The 17450-nt window shown below is 43.6% G+C and overlaps 1 protein-coding gene across 11 annotated transcripts in view; it reads right to left on the reverse strand.

Annotated features, from left to right (window-relative positions):
- Nucleotides 1-860: 860 nt before the first annotated feature.
- DCAF1 (DDB1 and CUL4 associated factor 1) overlaps nucleotides 861-17450 on the reverse strand; it is a 90989-nt gene continuing 74399 nt past the window's right edge. For 4 of the 11 annotated variants that reach the window (XM_045492965.1, XM_045492961.1, XM_045492964.1 and 1 more), the window contains 3 exons: nucleotides 13703-13711; nucleotides 8072-8324; nucleotides 2875-3837 (listed from right to left, as the gene is read on the reverse strand). In XM_045492965.1, coding sequence (XP_045348921.1) covers nucleotides 3779-3837; nucleotides 8072-8324; nucleotides 13703-13711 — 321 coding nt within the window. In that variant the 3' untranslated portion in view covers nucleotides 2875-3778. Of the gene's footprint in view, nucleotides 1272-2077; nucleotides 2166-2762; nucleotides 2817-2874; nucleotides 3838-8071; nucleotides 8325-13702; nucleotides 13712-17450 lie in introns of those variants that run through there. The other 7 variants (XM_045492963.1, XM_045492966.1, XR_006715842.1 and 4 more) reach the window with 6 other exon arrangements.

The following is a 17450-nucleotide window of genomic DNA, read 5'->3' on the forward strand; positions in this document are numbered from 1 at the left end:
AACTTGACCCAGTGTTTGTGAATTCTGGTTCTTCCTTTGGTTATTCGTGGCTGATGTGTCAAAGGAACAGGCCTCTGCCCAGTAACTAGAGCTTTTGTGAGGGACATTGAATCCCCAGACCGAAGAATTTTTGCAATGCTGCAAGGGAACATGATGGGTTAGGAAGATGCTCTTAACTGGCTTACCTGTTTCTCAGGTGCAAGGTAAGAGAGAGTGCCTCAGCCTCTTGCCCTGCTGCTGAGGTGGAACCACTGGAAGAAAGGTGCTTCTGTGGGGAATGCGGTCACAGGTACCAAGCTTTGGCTTGTTGGCTTGAATGGCTTTGACTAGCACTGCCCAAGCTAGGGGGCAATGTGGAGGCATCCTTGAGCTGGGAGGGACTCTTTAAAGAATTACTAATGCTGTCATCACTGGTCTCTAGTGAGGTCATAGGACAAATGAAGCCAGCACCATTGGAGACCAGGGAGGGAAACCAGTCATACAGCAGTTGTCACCATGTCCCAAAAGGCTCATTGTCAGAGCTGAGGGACAGCAGAAGCCCCAGTAAGAGAAATGAACCCCCAAAAGGCCAGGAACTCTAGGTTCTGTGGGCCATGCCACTCTCCTGGCCTGGCCCATTACCCCAGCTGGGGCAAGGCAACAGGTGACAGCCAGATGTTTTGAGACAGTTGTGAAGTGGAGGCTGAGGCTCAGTGTATCCTGCATGGAGAATACATGCTTGTCCACAAGGACAATGAAGAAGGTGGCTTTTAGGGACCTTGGAGATTTAAAATGAACAGGGTAAGGTGCCTGGGCAAGTACTGCTCACTGGGCTAAAGCTGATACTCATGAGAGAACAAGCATGTTCACAACAGAAAACCTTAACAAAGGAGGTGTTAAATGTGTTTATTTGTCTGTTTGTACTTGAGCTGTGGCAACACCTGCAAGGTATCTAAGCAAGTCTGGTGGGGGTGGGGGGGGGGCAGCTGACCACAGCTCCACCATCCTGGGGTAGCTCATAATGCCAGGAGTGGCCCTTATCTTGTTCAGAGCAAGCGAGGTAGGGGTGACCTGAAGGCACATCACAGGGCTTCCTGCAGATCTTTGAGAAATGCCTGGGTCCACACAGGCCAGAGGTGCCTTGCCCCTTAAGTCCCAAACTTCTTTGGGCTGATCCTTCACAGAGTGGGTGCTCAGAACCCAGAATACTACACCTCCTAGCATTCCCAGATGGAAACCTGGAGAAGACACTTCAACTCTTGACTTGTCCGCTCTTCAGGGATAGGTGTTCTCTGTTCCCAAAAGGAAATACAGAGTTTTAGTAAAGAGCCACGCCTACTGTGTGACCTTCCTCCTCCTCTTCCTTGGACCCTCTTCTCAACCACTTCCTTCCTTTGGCTCTTAAGACACAGCAGGTTCTGTGAACTTCTCTCAGGCCTTGGCCAGCACTAGTAAGGGTAAGTCAGGTGGTCAAGGCACTGGTTGATTTCAGACTGCCCCAGAGAGAACAATTTAACTGCAGGCATCAAGCACCTCCACCTGGGGGTTCGGGTCCTCTCTGAGGGGTTGCTTTAAAAAAAAAAAAATGTGAAGAAAAGTTTGCCTCCTCATTGGTTTCCTAGTATTGTACAGATTTCTTCCTAAGTGACTCCAATCTTAAGCCCTGGTATAGTAAGAAATAGGGCTGATGTCTCAAGCCTCTCAGGGCGCTTCCCTAAAGGCACGTTGTCAAGTCAACCAGAACTTTGCTTTCCTGCTGGAGGGCCTCATCTCCACCCCAGAGACCCGTAGGCACTCCCAAGAGCTGCTGGCAGAGTTTAGGGACACAGCCAGTGGTTCAGCTGAGTTCCTGTCTAGAATATAGCACTTTTACTTTTGGCCTTTTAACCTGCTTTCTTCTGCATCCAGCACCAGCAATCAAGGCTACACCACGGGTCAGGTGTTAGCAACCCATTAAAGCTGAGGCATGAAGCTGAGACCTCTGCTCTCTAAAGGACCAAGAGCTAGCTACCTGACACAGGCCCGTGTTTGTGTGTGTGACAAATTGTATGGTATTCCAAAGCCCGACAGGGCTCTGCCAGCCCCTGGTGAGTTTTAGCCATGTTGTCTCGCTTGTTTACTTCACAACCAAATTTGTCCCCTCTTCTCTTGGCAAAGGGAGAAAAAAGCCTCTAGCCATGTGATACCTACATAATAGAAACCAAGAAGCTATTACTTGAGCGAACTCAAAGGAAGAGACAGGTCTGTTTACTGGGAAGGAAAGCAGGGTGAGGTGGGGTCAGTGAAAAGGTCAGATCATGTGGCACTTCCCTGGCAGTAGCGCAGTTTTAACCAACTGCAGGCTGATTTTGGAGGCCCGAGACTGCATCTGCAAACCCAGGCTGCCCAAGCCCCCGCTGCCCCCAAACCGCCAAAAGTTAACAACTCCGGTCCGCTATCACTGTCCCTTGAGGAAACTGGTGACAGTCACCCACCCGACTATAGAGATGGCCAAAACGTTTTCACTCCTTAGCTTTGCCAGCATGTTTCTCCAAAACTCCCCAGGACCCCTAACTTGCCAGTTCCACCAAACACGTACGGCAGAGCTGCCTTCTTGAGTCAGTCTGGAACAGAGAGATGTGCCCACGGTGGACAATGCCCAAGCCTCTCCTCCACCCCACGTGGTTGGTTCTCGGGCACAAACCGTTACTCCCTCTGGAGCACGGCTGCAGACCAGGTTTAGACACTGTGACTAAGCTACTTTTCTCCCCAGAGTGCTTTATTTGGGCAGAATGTGTTCTCACCGCCATCCTGGACTGCCTCTCCCAGAAGGCGTCTTCTCTACTGGCTGGCTAGAGCTGCAGGGAAAGGGACCATCACACTTTGGTAAAGAGAACAGGGAAAGGCCATGAACAAACAGACTTGTAGTTTATTTTGTATTTTTTTTAAATAAATACACTTTACATTAAAGAAAAAAGGCCTTTGATTTGTAATTTCCACATTGGGGAGAAAGGGAAGAAAAAAATTTTTGAAAAACAATCACAAAGAAAAATAGAGGGAGTGAACTTATATCCTAAGTTCCCTCAACTCCACAAAACCAATATCCACAACGACCTTGCTGCCCCCAAACCATGAAGGTGGGTGAACCTGGGCATTTACTCAGCAAACAAGCAGTGCCTTCCTCCCCACCTCGGGCACGAAGGAAAGCAAATTAACCTGACAGCATATGAGGCAACAAAACAGGTTAAAAAATCATATATTACATTTATAATAAAATATTCTTAATCCTTATCAATTTAAGAAACCACGATTTTCCTTTTCATTTAAATACGTATGTAAAAATGCCTCTGTATTGTTCTTTAGACATCATTTTCTTCCATAGAAAATGACGTGCAGGGACAAGAGACCTGGTGGATATAAGTTCATACCCTCAGTTATAAATGCCTGTTTTTTTTTTTCTTTTTAAGTTTTATAAAAAACTATTTCTTGTTCTTTAAGTAAAGAACGTTATACAAAGAAAATATATTGTGAAATAACCCCAGAGACATGTTTTTTTTCCCCCCCCTTGAGGAAAGAGCTGTCCATCCTAGGAGAAGGGAGGAAGCAGAATAGGGCCTAAACCCTGTTGTCTTTTTGTGGTTGTTATTGTTTTAGAAGGACCCTCAGATTCCAGTGAGGCTCTCTAAGCCATATTCCTCTGAATGCAGGGCATGCAGTTCCTTAAAAGACAGCCCTGGGAGATGGGGAAGGGAAGGTGTTCTGAATTCATCTGACTCAGTTTCTCGCCTGTCAAGAATGTCTTCCACATGATGATGGTCCCTCACTCATTCAGAGATAAGATGATGTCATCTTCCAAATCAGAGTTGTCAGAGCTGTCCGCTGAAAGGAAGAAGACAGAGAGACTAGGTTATGCACTAGGCTTACAGGAAGCTTTTAGGAAGGAAACACCTACATACACACATTTATGCTTGAGCAGAGTTAACTGCCAGTTTCCAGAAAGAAGAAAACACAACAATTAACTACTTGGAGCTGGCTCTGGAGAATTTACTTGTTGGCAACAGTGGCCACCCTGGGGCCTTTTACTCTCTGCCTTTCAAAGGGCCTGGATGCAATGCTCTCTGCTTTCTAGGGGTGCTTCCTGCTAGGGGTGGGGCGGGGCGGGGGGGGGGGGGGTTGGCTAAAGGGACAGGGCAAGCCCTGAAGCTTCTGCATAGCTGCAAAGGGGCAGGGCTGAGGGAGTAATGACTGAGCCCTTTGGCCTCGTGTCCTTCAGGGATGGGTGCACAGGCCTGCCCGATCCCCCTAGGACTACTAAAAAGGGAGTCCAAGCCCAAGCAAGAGTGAGATTTCTCTTAAACTCTCAACAACTCTCTTATCAAAGACCTCATAAAGGTAGAGACTGTCAACCTAGGATTCATTCCTCTGTAAGTTCTGAATATAATCAGCAGGGAACAAGCTCCCAGAAAGGTACAGGCCAGCATGCAGCAACACCAGAGAAGGAGTACCTAGAAACTCTAGGCTGGAGACCAGTAGGGAGTAGCTATGACACCGTGGAAGGTGGCACCGTGTCTCTGGCACAGGAGGAGCACTCCGCTTGACCATCGGCCTTCTCAGGCAGTGAATAGACCACATTAACACCTCTGGAAGGATCCACTGAGGAATGAAACTAGGCAAAAGAACCTTCAAAATGAGGTAGATACACCATTGTCTGGCTGATCAAGATCGGAGGGAAACATAGTACCTAGGCTCCTAAGGACTCTAGTACTTGCTGAAGGAAGGTGAGGGAAAGGTCTTGGTGCCTCCGTTGATTACAGTTCAGGAAGCCATGAGACCTTTTTAACAAGGTCTCCAAGGAAGTAGATTGTGAGCGGGAGGGGGACATAGAGAGGGACACCAATGGTTCCAAAAAATTCCCCATCAGCCTTTCCCAGATACCTGAGAACTCTCAGGAAAGCTGAGGCAAGAACAATGCATGTTCCCAAACCTTCCTTCATTCACTACAATCTCCTTTACAAAGAAAACTGAAGTGGATAAAATGAAACCAGCAAACAGACGGCTGTGATACAAGAAAGCCCTGAATGTAAACAAGAGAGGTAACTGGAAAAGTCAGTGCTTCTGGGCCTACAAGGGCACAAGCATGACCAGACTACTGGTGAGGAGCAGGGATGTCAGGGCAGGAAGATCAGAGAACTCACATCTGAGCTGAACCAAACGGCCTTGTCAGCTTCCCTGCTGCAAGAACTCCAGGAGGAAGCGCCAACAGAAAAAGGTAGGGCCTGCTCTCCACAGCCAAGCACAGCACTGTGTCCCAGCTGTGGCAGACCTCCAGGGAGTCCCCTAGTGCTCCTGTGATGTATGATCCAACAATGCCAGACCACCTGCCTGACACCTGACCATCAGCTGTGCAGCTGCTAAGAGCTTAACAACTGTGCCTCACATCTAAGGAGTATAAATGCAGCTGCACAAGGACTGAGACACAATCTTTAAGCAAATCAGGCACAGGGTCTGAGAGAAGCTTCAGGGCCTGGGTGCAGATTCCATTCTTGGTGGTCAGGTGACAGGACATCTTTCTCTAGCTTCCTTAGCCTCTTCTCACCCTCAAGTGTTGAAGAGCCCCAACCCCAGACTCTAGTCAGGACCTCTCCTTCTGAAAGACCCTCTGAGGCAAAGGCAGTCTAGATGTAAAAAATCAGTCCCTGCAGTGTTTAACCTGCTGCCTCTACAACACACAAGCTTTTGGGGAAAGCAGAACTGACTGCAGCAGAGAAACACACAAGACTTCAGCATCAAGGTGTTTTCTCTTCCTAGGGCTGGGGCTCTGCATGTGAAACTGATCATTGGCTCTCTATAGGACCTGGGCCTAGCAAAGTTATGGGGTGGCACAGGGCTGTGGTTTTCAATAGTCTCAGTGACTTTCATCACATCCTAAAAGGGCTACTACATGAGCTCAGAAAGGTTAACAGCTAATCTCAGTAGCTCCCTCTGCTCTGCTGTAAACTCCAGGGCGGGGCTGGGGGGTGGGGGTTGTTCTCTACAAAACAGACAGCAATGCAGTACATGCTATATCCATGCTGCCTCCATATCACCACCTCTGTTCTGGAGCCCAAGCTGAAATGTCCTCAAGTTGTCGACTATTACAGCATATTCACATCATAAATATTCCCACCAAAATAAAGTAATATTCTCATTGCTAAAAGAATTAAGGTTCTCCAGATTACCTCTTGGGCCTGAAGGAATTTCCTAAAGACTTAATAAAGGAGGCAGTAATTTTACAGGCCAAAAACAAATTTAGTGGCTTTATATTCAAGAATAAAAAAATGAGTGACCATCTCATGTCAGGAGCACCGCTGCCAGCTGCACTCCTGGCCTTGTTACTTGTAATTGAAGGAAACAACTTGTACCCCATGTGGCACTATTCACAGATGACAAAAAGTTCACTAAAAATTGTCCTTTTACTCCCATCAATACTGTCATGTGTCCATGACCCTTAGTCCCTCTTACCTGGCTCTCTGACCATGGCTAGGGACAAGGCAAGTCCTCCTCCACTGAATCACCTCAACCTCCAATATAGAAAAATGGAAGCTGGTAAAGAGCAGACGAGCAGATAGAGAAGGCACTCCCTCCCAACCCCCACAGAGCCTCCTCAAAATACAACTTCACCAAGAGGATTTCTGTAACAAAGTCTCCCCTAAGCCAACTGCCTTCCATCTTGAAGGTTAGAAGCACATGTAAGATTTATCCCAAAGAAATTGGATTTGGGTCACTGTGGAATAGAATCTTTTATACATATGTTTAAATATATACCGCAACCACCCTCTGCTTACACACACACACACACACACACACACACACACACACACACACACACACACACGTTCCTCCTACCACCAAACGCCAATGATTATAAAAACCAAGCAACTACTATGAAAACGCTTGGCATAAGTTGGGCCTAGGCCAGCACACAGTATTTCCTGTAAATGAATTTCATGTAAATGTTCTGCATCTGTGCTGTTCGATATGGTAACCACATGTGGCTGCCAAGTACTTCAATTGTGGACATGAATGAGGAAATGAATTTTTAATTTAATTAAAATTTTAATGGCTGCATGTGGTTAGTAGCCACCATATTAGGCATAATACCTGCCATAGTTGTGAGAATGCTGGCCGGGTTAGCTACATGAATATGGCTGGGTATCAGAGAGACTGCTCCCCAGTCAGCCAGGGTAGCACAAGGAAGAAGCAGGACCACAGCAAGTGCATCACTGTCAACAGGCAGCCAGATATGTCCTCTTGAAATGGGTAGAGTATAATTGCAGAGCCAGCAAACTCTTAGAACTAACAGCTGGTTTATTTGGGATTCATTAGCATGGTCAGGGGTCAACTTCAGAAACTTGTCCTAAAGAGAAATTAGTAGGAAAATTAGAGGTTGTTCTTGATAACTGTGAGCCGGGGGCAGAGCAGGGGATGAGTGGGCAAAACAGAAGCCAAAGAGAAACATTTGTTGCCTAGCCTCTAAGAAGGCTTAGGTAAAAGCACAGGAAAAGATTCCAACACAAGAGAGCTTTTACTTCTTCGTAACTTTAAAAAGAAGGAGGCACAGCACCCCCATAAGCAGCTGCTGACTCCGGCTCTGCCCCTCAGGAAGAACTACATTCTAAGGCTAATCCTCTAAAGCAGAAATCGACAGACTATGTGGCCCACCGGCCAAACCAAGCCCACCATGCATGTTTGTAAATAAACTTTTACTTCTGAATCAGAGCCACAATCATTAAATTATGTCTTGTGTCTGGCTGCTTTTACACTACAACAGCAGAGCTGAAGAGCTGCAAGAGACACCATATGGCCCACAAAACATAAAATATTTAACCGTCCAGCCTTTAAGAAAAAGTTTGCCAACCTCTGTTTTACAGATGAGATAATAGCCTTTTAGTTACACAGCCTGGTGAAAGCAGAGGATTGGAGATGCGAAATTGCTTTTCCTCAAGGTGCCAGAGTGGTGAATCTATAGTTATGGGGCACAGAACCCTGGTGTGGCTTGCTGGCTGGGAGGGCGCAGGGAAGGGACCTCTCCCTGGGTACCAAGATTCAGCTTCAGGGTCAGCCCTACACTTACTGTCCCCCAGGATCAGTTCCACTTCCTCGTCCGCATCAGAGTCCTCGTCCTCCCCATCCTCTCCCTCCTCTAGAAGGTTCGCTAGCTCCTCGTCAGAGGGAGAAAAGTCATTGTCCCCATCCTCCCCTGCGTTCTCGTTGTTGTCATCCTCCTCCAACTCCGCCTCCAGCAACTGGTCAGTGTCAAGCTCATCTAGATCATCAGTGTCGTCATCATCTTCATCGTCATCTTCTTCCTCCTGTTCTTCCTCTTCCTGGTAAGAGAGCATGAGGTCCATTAAGAAAACACAGAGGCCTAAGCCCATGTGGGCCACATGGGGAATCTTTCCCTCCTTCTCAAAGGACAGGGGAGGAAACTGTCAGGAGAGAGAGTGGTAATCTAGATAATCTAATGAAGACTGAGACAGGCCAGACATGTTCCCCAAGATTCTCAAAGCACCTCTCAGATAAGGATTACTGGTCACTCCACAAAGGCATTACTGGTCACACAGCCCTTACCCAAGAAGACACACAACTCACCTCACAGAGGTCTTTGCTAGCAGCATTCTAGGTTCCTAAGTAACTAATAACAAAACCCAGGAGGCGCTTCTCTCTCTCTTGCGTCAACCAAACCAAGTAAAATCAGTTGGGGCACTGGAACAAAAGCTTCTACTAGAATCTAAAAAGCAATGCTTTAACAAGACAGAGAAAGAACACAGCTGCTGAGTCAGCTCCTAAGCCCTTCAAGTTCTGGCCCTTGCTCTTATACCCAAGGATGTGATCATCTAATTGTCCAACAAAACTGACTTTTACAATACAGAACATAACAGATACCCACATTTTCGGTTATAAGCCGCACACACAAAAACACACAAAAGTATGTTAGAGAAACCATCCTTCCTTCCACATTCTTAAGAGAGCTTTCCAAGGCAGGAAAACTACCAGAAAACTAACAAAATACTTGGTTCTGGGTACCCTGAGCTTTGTAAAGGATACATTCTGGCATCTGCCAGAGTTCAACTTTGCACTAGAATTCAAATTGTGTCCTCTCCTGCTTGAAAGGAAACCAAGACACCTCTGGCTTTGATAAGGATGACAGGTGTTCCAAGTAAATGTAACCAACATTCACTTATCCTTCTGCTCAAACACCAACTGTCAACCTTGCCAGTAGCAAAGCGCTTCTTCTAATTCCTGCAATAAAATATAAAATTCACTTAATATATTGCCCTAATGAAAGCCAAGAAAGAACAAGCCCAACATGCACAGAAAAAAATATGTAGAACACATTTTTAAAAGTGCTGCTATATGGCAATCACTTAAAAACCAAAAATTCTGTGCTCATTTGGCCACTAGAGTTCATCAACTATAACGTAAATTAGGCTCACTCACATTCAGCAGAGTAGCCCTGCTTTACGGACTTCTGATAATTTTGGAACCATCCTTTAGAGACATTTTGACATACTGTTTGACCCAGTGACTTGGACTTTTCAACAATTTCTGGCAGCTATATGGGAAAAACTAATCCCTTTAAATACCCAGTAATCCTAAGGCCTGTACAAACGTGTATATGGTCTAGACCAGAGTTTGTATGCGACTGTGTGTGAAAGCACACGACAGCCTGGTAACAGTATTCCCACAGCCTTGGCCACATATCACCTCCACAAGGATGGCTAAGTAAGCATTCATCCACTGAAAAAGTGCTGAGAGTGCTTGGAGGCAGTAATGACAAACTGGGACACAGACAAGCTCCTTAGCCCCTACAAACACATGAGCTCATACAAATACTGGGAGAAGGCAGAAGGGTCAAAATTCAGGGAAATAATCCAAAGTGCTTACCAAATTACAACTCTTGCCTCTTTTTTCCAGGCATATTTTCATGGCCTTGACCAAAATTAGTTTAATCCATTAATAAAGTACCACAGTTAAAAACAAGTACATTAAAGAAGAGAATATCCGGGGCGCCTGGGTGGCTCAGTTGGTTAAGTGGCCGACTTCGGCTCAGGTCATGATCTCACGGTCCGTGAGTTCAAGCCCTGCGTTGGGCTCTGTGCTGACAGCTCAGAGCCTGGAGCCTGTTTCAGATTCTGTGTCTCCCTCTCTCTGACCCTCCCCCGTTCATGCTCTGTCTCTGTCTCAAAAATAAATAAACGTTAAAAAAAAAAAAAATTCAAAAAGAAGAGAATATCCAAAGCCCTGTGTTTCTTAAGCCTCTATGGGACAATATATAAAATTTAAGACGGCATAATTTTTTATTTTTGATTCTAAAATTAATACATAGTTACTGATATGCACATTTGGCATTATTTAAAGACTATGGGACAGGCAAAAATGCCCAGGCTTTGGGATCAAACACGCCTGGGTTAGAATCCTGACTTTGCCAATTACATGTTATGTAAACCTAGGCAATTTACATAAATTTTCAATGTCCCATAACTTTTAAAGGTCTACTGTTGAGTGGTTATGTAAAAGGTCACACTGTTCAGTTATCTGTTAGCCAGCAAATTTCAGAAGGCCATTCGCTTTCATTTCTAAAGACATCAAAGCCTAGCTGATCCAAGAGAACTGCGAAAAACCTCCTAAATCAAAAGCAATCCTAGAAAATAAGTCACTCAGAGTGTGAGCTCTGAACCACACATAACATTCCAAATTCCTCCAAAAGACTAAAAATCCAACCCTTATTTAATCTTGAAGTAGAAGAAATAGTTTATATATATTCACCCCAGAAGGCCATGAGGTCTTATAGGAGGATCATGAAAGGGCAAGGGCAAGGAGTAGGAAGGGGAGCTGTACCTGCATCTCAAGTAAAACCCATCACTTCATCATTTATACTCTATGATTAATGACCAACGCCGGTTTAATATATGTTGTTACACATGGATATAGCCATAAACTCACTTTCTAAATTTTAAGTCTAAAACCCGAATCATGAAACAGCAGCTCACAAGATCTGTCCAAAATACTGTAGAATCTAATTCTGTGGCTGAACTCAATAGAAAGTCCAGGAAATAATTTTAGGAGTATTCTCTGCTGGTTTTAAGTACCTGGTTGGTAACATAAGCCCCTCTCCTTCAGTGGAAGCCAGCCTTCCACTCATGCTCCACACAGCGGTCCTCTCTGGATGTCGTTACCACAGTCACTCACTTCCCACCCCACACACCTAAACTTCCCTCACACTTCTCTCACTGGCTTCTCACCTTCTCTGAAGAGGGTAAGCTTGCACAAACCGAACTACTTCTCAATCCACATAGGCTCCACATTACTTCCACCTAAACCCTATTCTAGGTCTCTGGACCCACTGCCACCTGCTCAATCATTCCTTCACTCTGTCCCTCTAACACTGGACAGTATGGTTTCGGCCACTGAACCCAAAGTCGACTGATACAATACCTGACTTTGGGATGATTTACTCTGCTTCACAGAGCTGTTGTTAGGATTTAAGGGGGGGAGGAACATGTCTGCATGTACGCATAATAATCTCTTTGGAAAGTGCCTGGCATATATGAAGTGTTCAACAATAGTTTGTTTTTCCTATTATAAGGACGGAAACCTATTTCCTATTACAAGAAAAAGGAAGGCCTGAATGGTCAATGGTGGGGCTTCTCTATAGTGACTGACACCAATCCTGGCCTCTGCACTGGGTTCATCTGTACCACGTCTCTTGCAGATTTCCTAGGCACACAGGTTCCTACAACTTTTATTTGTCTTTATATTTCCTAATTCCTAAATCTTGAACTGTCAGACAGCTCTACCCATTCGTACCACAGAAGCTTAAAATCTCTTAATTCTAAAACTGAATTCAAAGCATCTCTAAACCTAGTACCTTTTCCACACTTCTCCCAGTTAGCAGGTGAAAAATCTCATACATCTTTCACTTCTCCCACTCCTATGGCTTCACATCCAGTTGACCATAGTGTTTCCCACAAATCTCAGGTCCCCAGGACTCCCTCCTACCCACTCTCCTTACACTCACCAACCACATTCTCCCTCCTGCCGTCCATCTCTGGTCTCTCCAGCTCTCTATGGTTATCCCATCCCAGATCCAAAACCCCAGGAGCCCCATAAACACGTCCATGTTCCAGAATTACAACAGAAGCACTATTTACGGAACATTTTTCTAATGCCAACTTCTGTGAATCTCAATTTCTTATTAAAGAGGTGATTTAATTTAATTTAGTCAGTGACTCCTATTCAGATAATGATTCTCAGAATCACCTGGGAAAAAGTTTTCCAAAATACATATTCCAGGCTGACAGAACTAACCTTTATGAATGAAGCTCACACAAGTGGATTTTGGAAAGGTTCCCCAGGAATTGTGAAGTGCACCCCCAATGAAGCACTGCACAAGATGTCCTCTGAAACACCTTCTAGTTCTAAAGTTCTACTTTTTTGCAATAATATACCCTATCCACTGACTCCTAATGACAGAACCAAAAAAGTGATTCCAGGTATTCCATTGACCTTCTCTGCTACATCCAACTGTCTTATACTCTAGGACTTAATGTGATTTTTTAAATTAGTGCAGCATTTGTGTCTAGACCATTCAAAATTCTTCTTGAATACATGTCTCTTTTTCAAGAGAAATAGCTTTTAGCCTGTATTACCATCAAAAATATAACCAACCTCTTAAAAAACCAAGCCTCTGGTCATACTTTAAGAATAGTTAATCTTGGGGCACCAGGGTGGCTCAATTGGTTAAGCGTCCAACTTCAGCTCAGGTCATGATCTCATGGTCCGTGAGTTGTAGCCTCGCATTGGGCTCTGTGCTCACAGCTCAGAGCCTGGAGCCTGCTTCGGATTCTGTGTCTCCCACTCTCTCTGCCCCTCCCCCACTCATGCTCTGTCTCTCTCACTTTCAAAAATGAGTAAATGTTAAAAAAAATTTTTTTAATATTAATAATAAGAATAGTTAATCTAGGGGCGCCTCAGCTAAGTCGGTTAAACATCCAACTCTTGGCTTCGGCTCAGGTCATGATCTCAATGGTTCATGAGTTCAAGCCCCACATCAGGCTCTGTGCTAACAGTGTAGAGCCTGTTTGTGATTCTCTCTCATCTCTCTCTCTCTGCCCCTACCTCACCCACATTCTCTCTCTCATAAATAAATAAACTGAAAAAAAAAAATTAATTAATTAAAAAAATTAAAACAGTTCATCTAAAAACTAGGATAGTTTGGGGTACCTGGGTGGCTCAGTTAAAGGTCTGGTTCTTGATTTCAGCTCAGGTCATGATCTCACACTTCATGAGTTTGAGCCCCATCAGGCTCTTCACTGACAGCGTGGAACCTGCTTGGGATTCTGTTTCCCTCTCTCTCAGTCTCTCCTCTGCTCACTCTCTTACACATTTAAAAATCAAATACATACATACATAACCAGGATAGCTTTATAAAATGTAACTAAAACCTAAGCCTACTCTGTTGACATTCTAATGTGTCATATTTTTATAAAAGTTAAACTCCTGCTCCTCCTTTGGACACTTGCTCCTAGTGTTAACAATCATTAAAATAAAAGGTTTCAGAGTCATAAACACTTGTGTTTTTCTCTCCTCATGAGCAGAATCTAATTCATGTACATTTTAAAAATTTAGGGGGAAAGAAAAAGACCTTTCAGGAATCACTGACCAGGCTTATAGCAGGTGTGTAATCAGTAAAGACTCTTACCATCTGCTTCTAGGCAGTGCAGAACACACAGGAAGCACAGCACACAGTGTGTCCCAGATTCCAAAATGGAGTGGAGAAAAGAGAGCATTATTCCTTTTTAATTTAAGGTTAACTATAATTAGTTGAAATGTATTGCCTTTTCAAATTCTAGGAACAATTATCAATTAACTAATCTCTGGTTTTATAAGTATCCTAAAAGCCAACATCAAAGTTGACTGAATTGTTTTTTTTTTTAAATGACACAGACACCAAAATTCCAATGGATAATATGAGCTTTCACAAATGACTGACTTATTTGTGCTTTCATCAAATACCTGAAGGCTGGAGGACTAGCAACCTTAGGAACCAAATATTATGAATGTCAAACACATCATATATATTTTCATTCAACAATATATTGATTCCATTCATCTCTTCTTGTTAATCTCCAAACTTATTTAAACATAAGGGTAAAAGACAACCATTTTTATGGTATGTAAATTATATCTCAATAAAGCTTTTTAAATAAATAGCTATTTAAACAGGTACTTTATGCTGGACCATTTTATCAGGTAGCAGCTGACCATTCATACCGCTGATTTTATTTTGCTAAAATGAAAAGGCAAATTCAAAGATGTCAGTCACAGGTGCCAGCATCCCTGAGCCATATAAGTCAGACCTGGGAAATCTGAGAAGACCTAAGAGTAGATATCTAGACTAGGACAAAACTTTGAATGGCAAATGACTTGTAAGAAAATTAATTCTCTAGTTTTAAAATTAGGTGAAGTGCACAAAGGAAAAATAGTTAAAAATAAAATCAAGCTGGCAGAGGAAAGACAGAAATCTGATGGCTGGTAAATACAGTAAAAACACTACTGCAAGATTCCAGGAGGACATGTGAATCAACAGAATTCAGGTTACAAGGGGAACATGCTTGAACAGATATGGTCTATCCCACTAAAACATCTCTAAATAAAAACCAAAATGCCAATGACTTAAGAATAAAATCAGTTCTCTAATGAGGTCCTTTAAATATGAAATGCACCAGACAATCCTTAAGGACAGTGGTGTCAATATGTAATGAAACAAGCCTTGAAATACAGAAGAAATGCTAACTCACCTACACTGCCTGCACAGACACCTAGTCTCCTCCCAGCTAAAGGCTTTTAGGTTTTTCCACAGACTGGGCCTTAGGGCCACTCGTTAGGACCCTCTGGAGTCTGCCCCTCTCAACCTTGGTTTTCCATGACAAGAAAGCCTCTGTTTGATCCTTCCTGCATTTGAGTATCAGAAGTCCTAACAACTACCCTACCTACCCCTTTTCTAATCTCTTTTTCCCTTAACCTCTCAAAAGGAAAGTTAAATAGAAGCACAGGAAAAAAATCAGTAAGTCCTTTCTCTTAAGTTGTTCACAGCTAGCCATGAAAAATTCCCCTCTTATCACTTCGTGTCTGCAGAGCAATGAGGCCAACAGAGAGAACAGCAACTCTCCAGACCCAAAGGTGTCTAGGGCAATGCTAGCTTCTCTTTTCTTGACCTTCTCCTTCAAAGACAATGGGTGCCACATGGACTGGACACAGATGACAGTCACCAAGATTATTATTGCCACTCCCTCATAAACTGCAAGGATGTTGGAGGGTAGGAATAATGGTGTTGATAAGTAACTTCAAATAAGCCCAGTTTTTGGTTTAGGTTTACAGGACAACATGTAACATCCGAAAAGCTTGAGACACAACTGATATCTGGTAGTGATAAGATGGTCTGCAGCCACCTTTACCACTGTAATATACTGACAAACAGCTCAAAAACATCATCTTCTTTATTTATTCAAGGATAAAGTACATCTTGTTTCATGACACATAAAGTGGAAAAAGAGTATGATGCATTAAGGGAGTGGGATGTCTAAGGTAACAACAGGCCATGAGAATAAAAGAACAGACTCTATTAAGAAACCAACCTAAGGCTCACCAACAATGAAGCAACAGAAAGAAATCAAGGAATCAATCCCATTTACAATTGCACCAAAAAACCATAAAATACCTAGGAATAAATCTAACCAAAGAGGAGAAAAGTCTATACACTGAAAACTATAGAGAGCTTATGAAAGAAATTGAAGAAGACACAAAAAAATGGAAAAAGATTCCATGCTCCTGGATAGGAAAAACAAATATTGTTAAAATGTCAATATTACCCAAAGCAATCTACATATTCAATGCAATCCCTATCAAAATAACACCAGCATTCTTCACAGAGCTAGAATAATCCTAAAATTTGTATGGAACCAGAAAAGAACCCCAAATAGCCAAAGCAATCTTGAAAAAGAAAACCAAAGCAGGAGGCATCACAATCCCGGACTTCAAACTATACTAAAAAGCTCTAATCATCAAGACAGTATGGTACTGGTACAAGAACAGACACTCAGATCAGTGGAACAGAATAGAGAACCCAGAAATGGACCCACAAACATACAGCCAAATAATCTTTGACAAAGCAGGAAAGAATATCCAGTGGAATAAAGACAGTCTCTTCAGCAAGTGGTGTTGGGAAAACTGGACAGTGACATGCAGAAGAATGAACCTAGACCACTTTCTTACACCATACACAAAAATAAGCTCAAAACAGATAAAAGACCTAAATTTAAGACAGGAAGCCATTGGGGCGCCTGGGTGGCGCAGCCGGTTAAGCGTCCGACTTCAGCCAGGTCACGATCTCGCGGTCCGTGAGTTCGGGCCCCGCGTCGGGCTCTGGGCTGATGGCTCAGAGCCTGGAGCCTGTTTCCGATTCTGTGTCTCCCTCTCTCTCTGCCCCTCCCCCGTTCATGCTCTGTCTCTCTCTGTCCCAAAAATAAATAAACGTTGAAGACAGGAAGCCATCAAAATCCTCGAAGAGAAAGCAGGCAAAAACCTCTTTGATCTTGCCTGCAGCAACTTCTTACTCAACACATCTCCGGAGGCAAGGGAAACAAAAGCATAAATGAACTACTGGGACCTCATCAAAAGAAAAAGCTTCTGCACAACGAAGGAAACAATCAGCAAAACTAAAAGGCAACAGACAGAATGGGAGAAGATATTTGCAAAGGACAGATCAGATAAATGGTTAACCAAAATCTATAAAGGACTTATCAAACTCAACACCCAAATAACAAATAATCCAGTGAAGAAATGGGCACAAGACATGAATAGACACTTCTCCAAAGAAGACATCCAGGTGGCCGACTGACACATGAAAAAATGTTCAACATCACTCATCATCAGGGAAATACAAATCAAAACCACAATGAGATACTACCTGATACCTGTCAGAATGGCTAACATTAGCAACTCAGGCAACAGATGTTGGCGAGGATGCAGAGAAAGAGGATCTCTTTTGCATTGTTGGTGGGAATGCAAGCTGGTGCAGCCACTCTGGAAAACAGTATGGAGATTCCTCAAAAAATTAAAAATAGAACTACCCTATGACCCAGCAATTGCACTACTAGGTATTTATCCAAGGGATACCGGTGTGCTGTTTCGAAGGGACACATACATCCCAATGTTCATAGCAGCACGATCAACAATAGCCAAAGTATGGAAAGAGCCCAAATGTCCATTGATGGATGAATGGATAAAAAAGATGTAGTGTGTGTGTGTGTGTGTGTACACACACACACACACACACAATGGAGTATTACTCGGCAATCAAAAAGAATGAAATCTTGCCATTTGCAACTACGTGGATGGAACTGGAGGGTATTCTGATAAGCGAAATTAGTCAGCAAAAGACAAATATC

Source organism: Leopardus geoffroyi, chromosome A2 (assembly GCF_018350155.1).
Source record: "Leopardus geoffroyi isolate Oge1 chromosome A2, O.geoffroyi_Oge1_pat1.0, whole genome shotgun sequence".
NCBI classification, from domain to species: Eukaryota; Metazoa; Chordata; class Mammalia; order Carnivora; family Felidae; genus Leopardus; species Leopardus geoffroyi.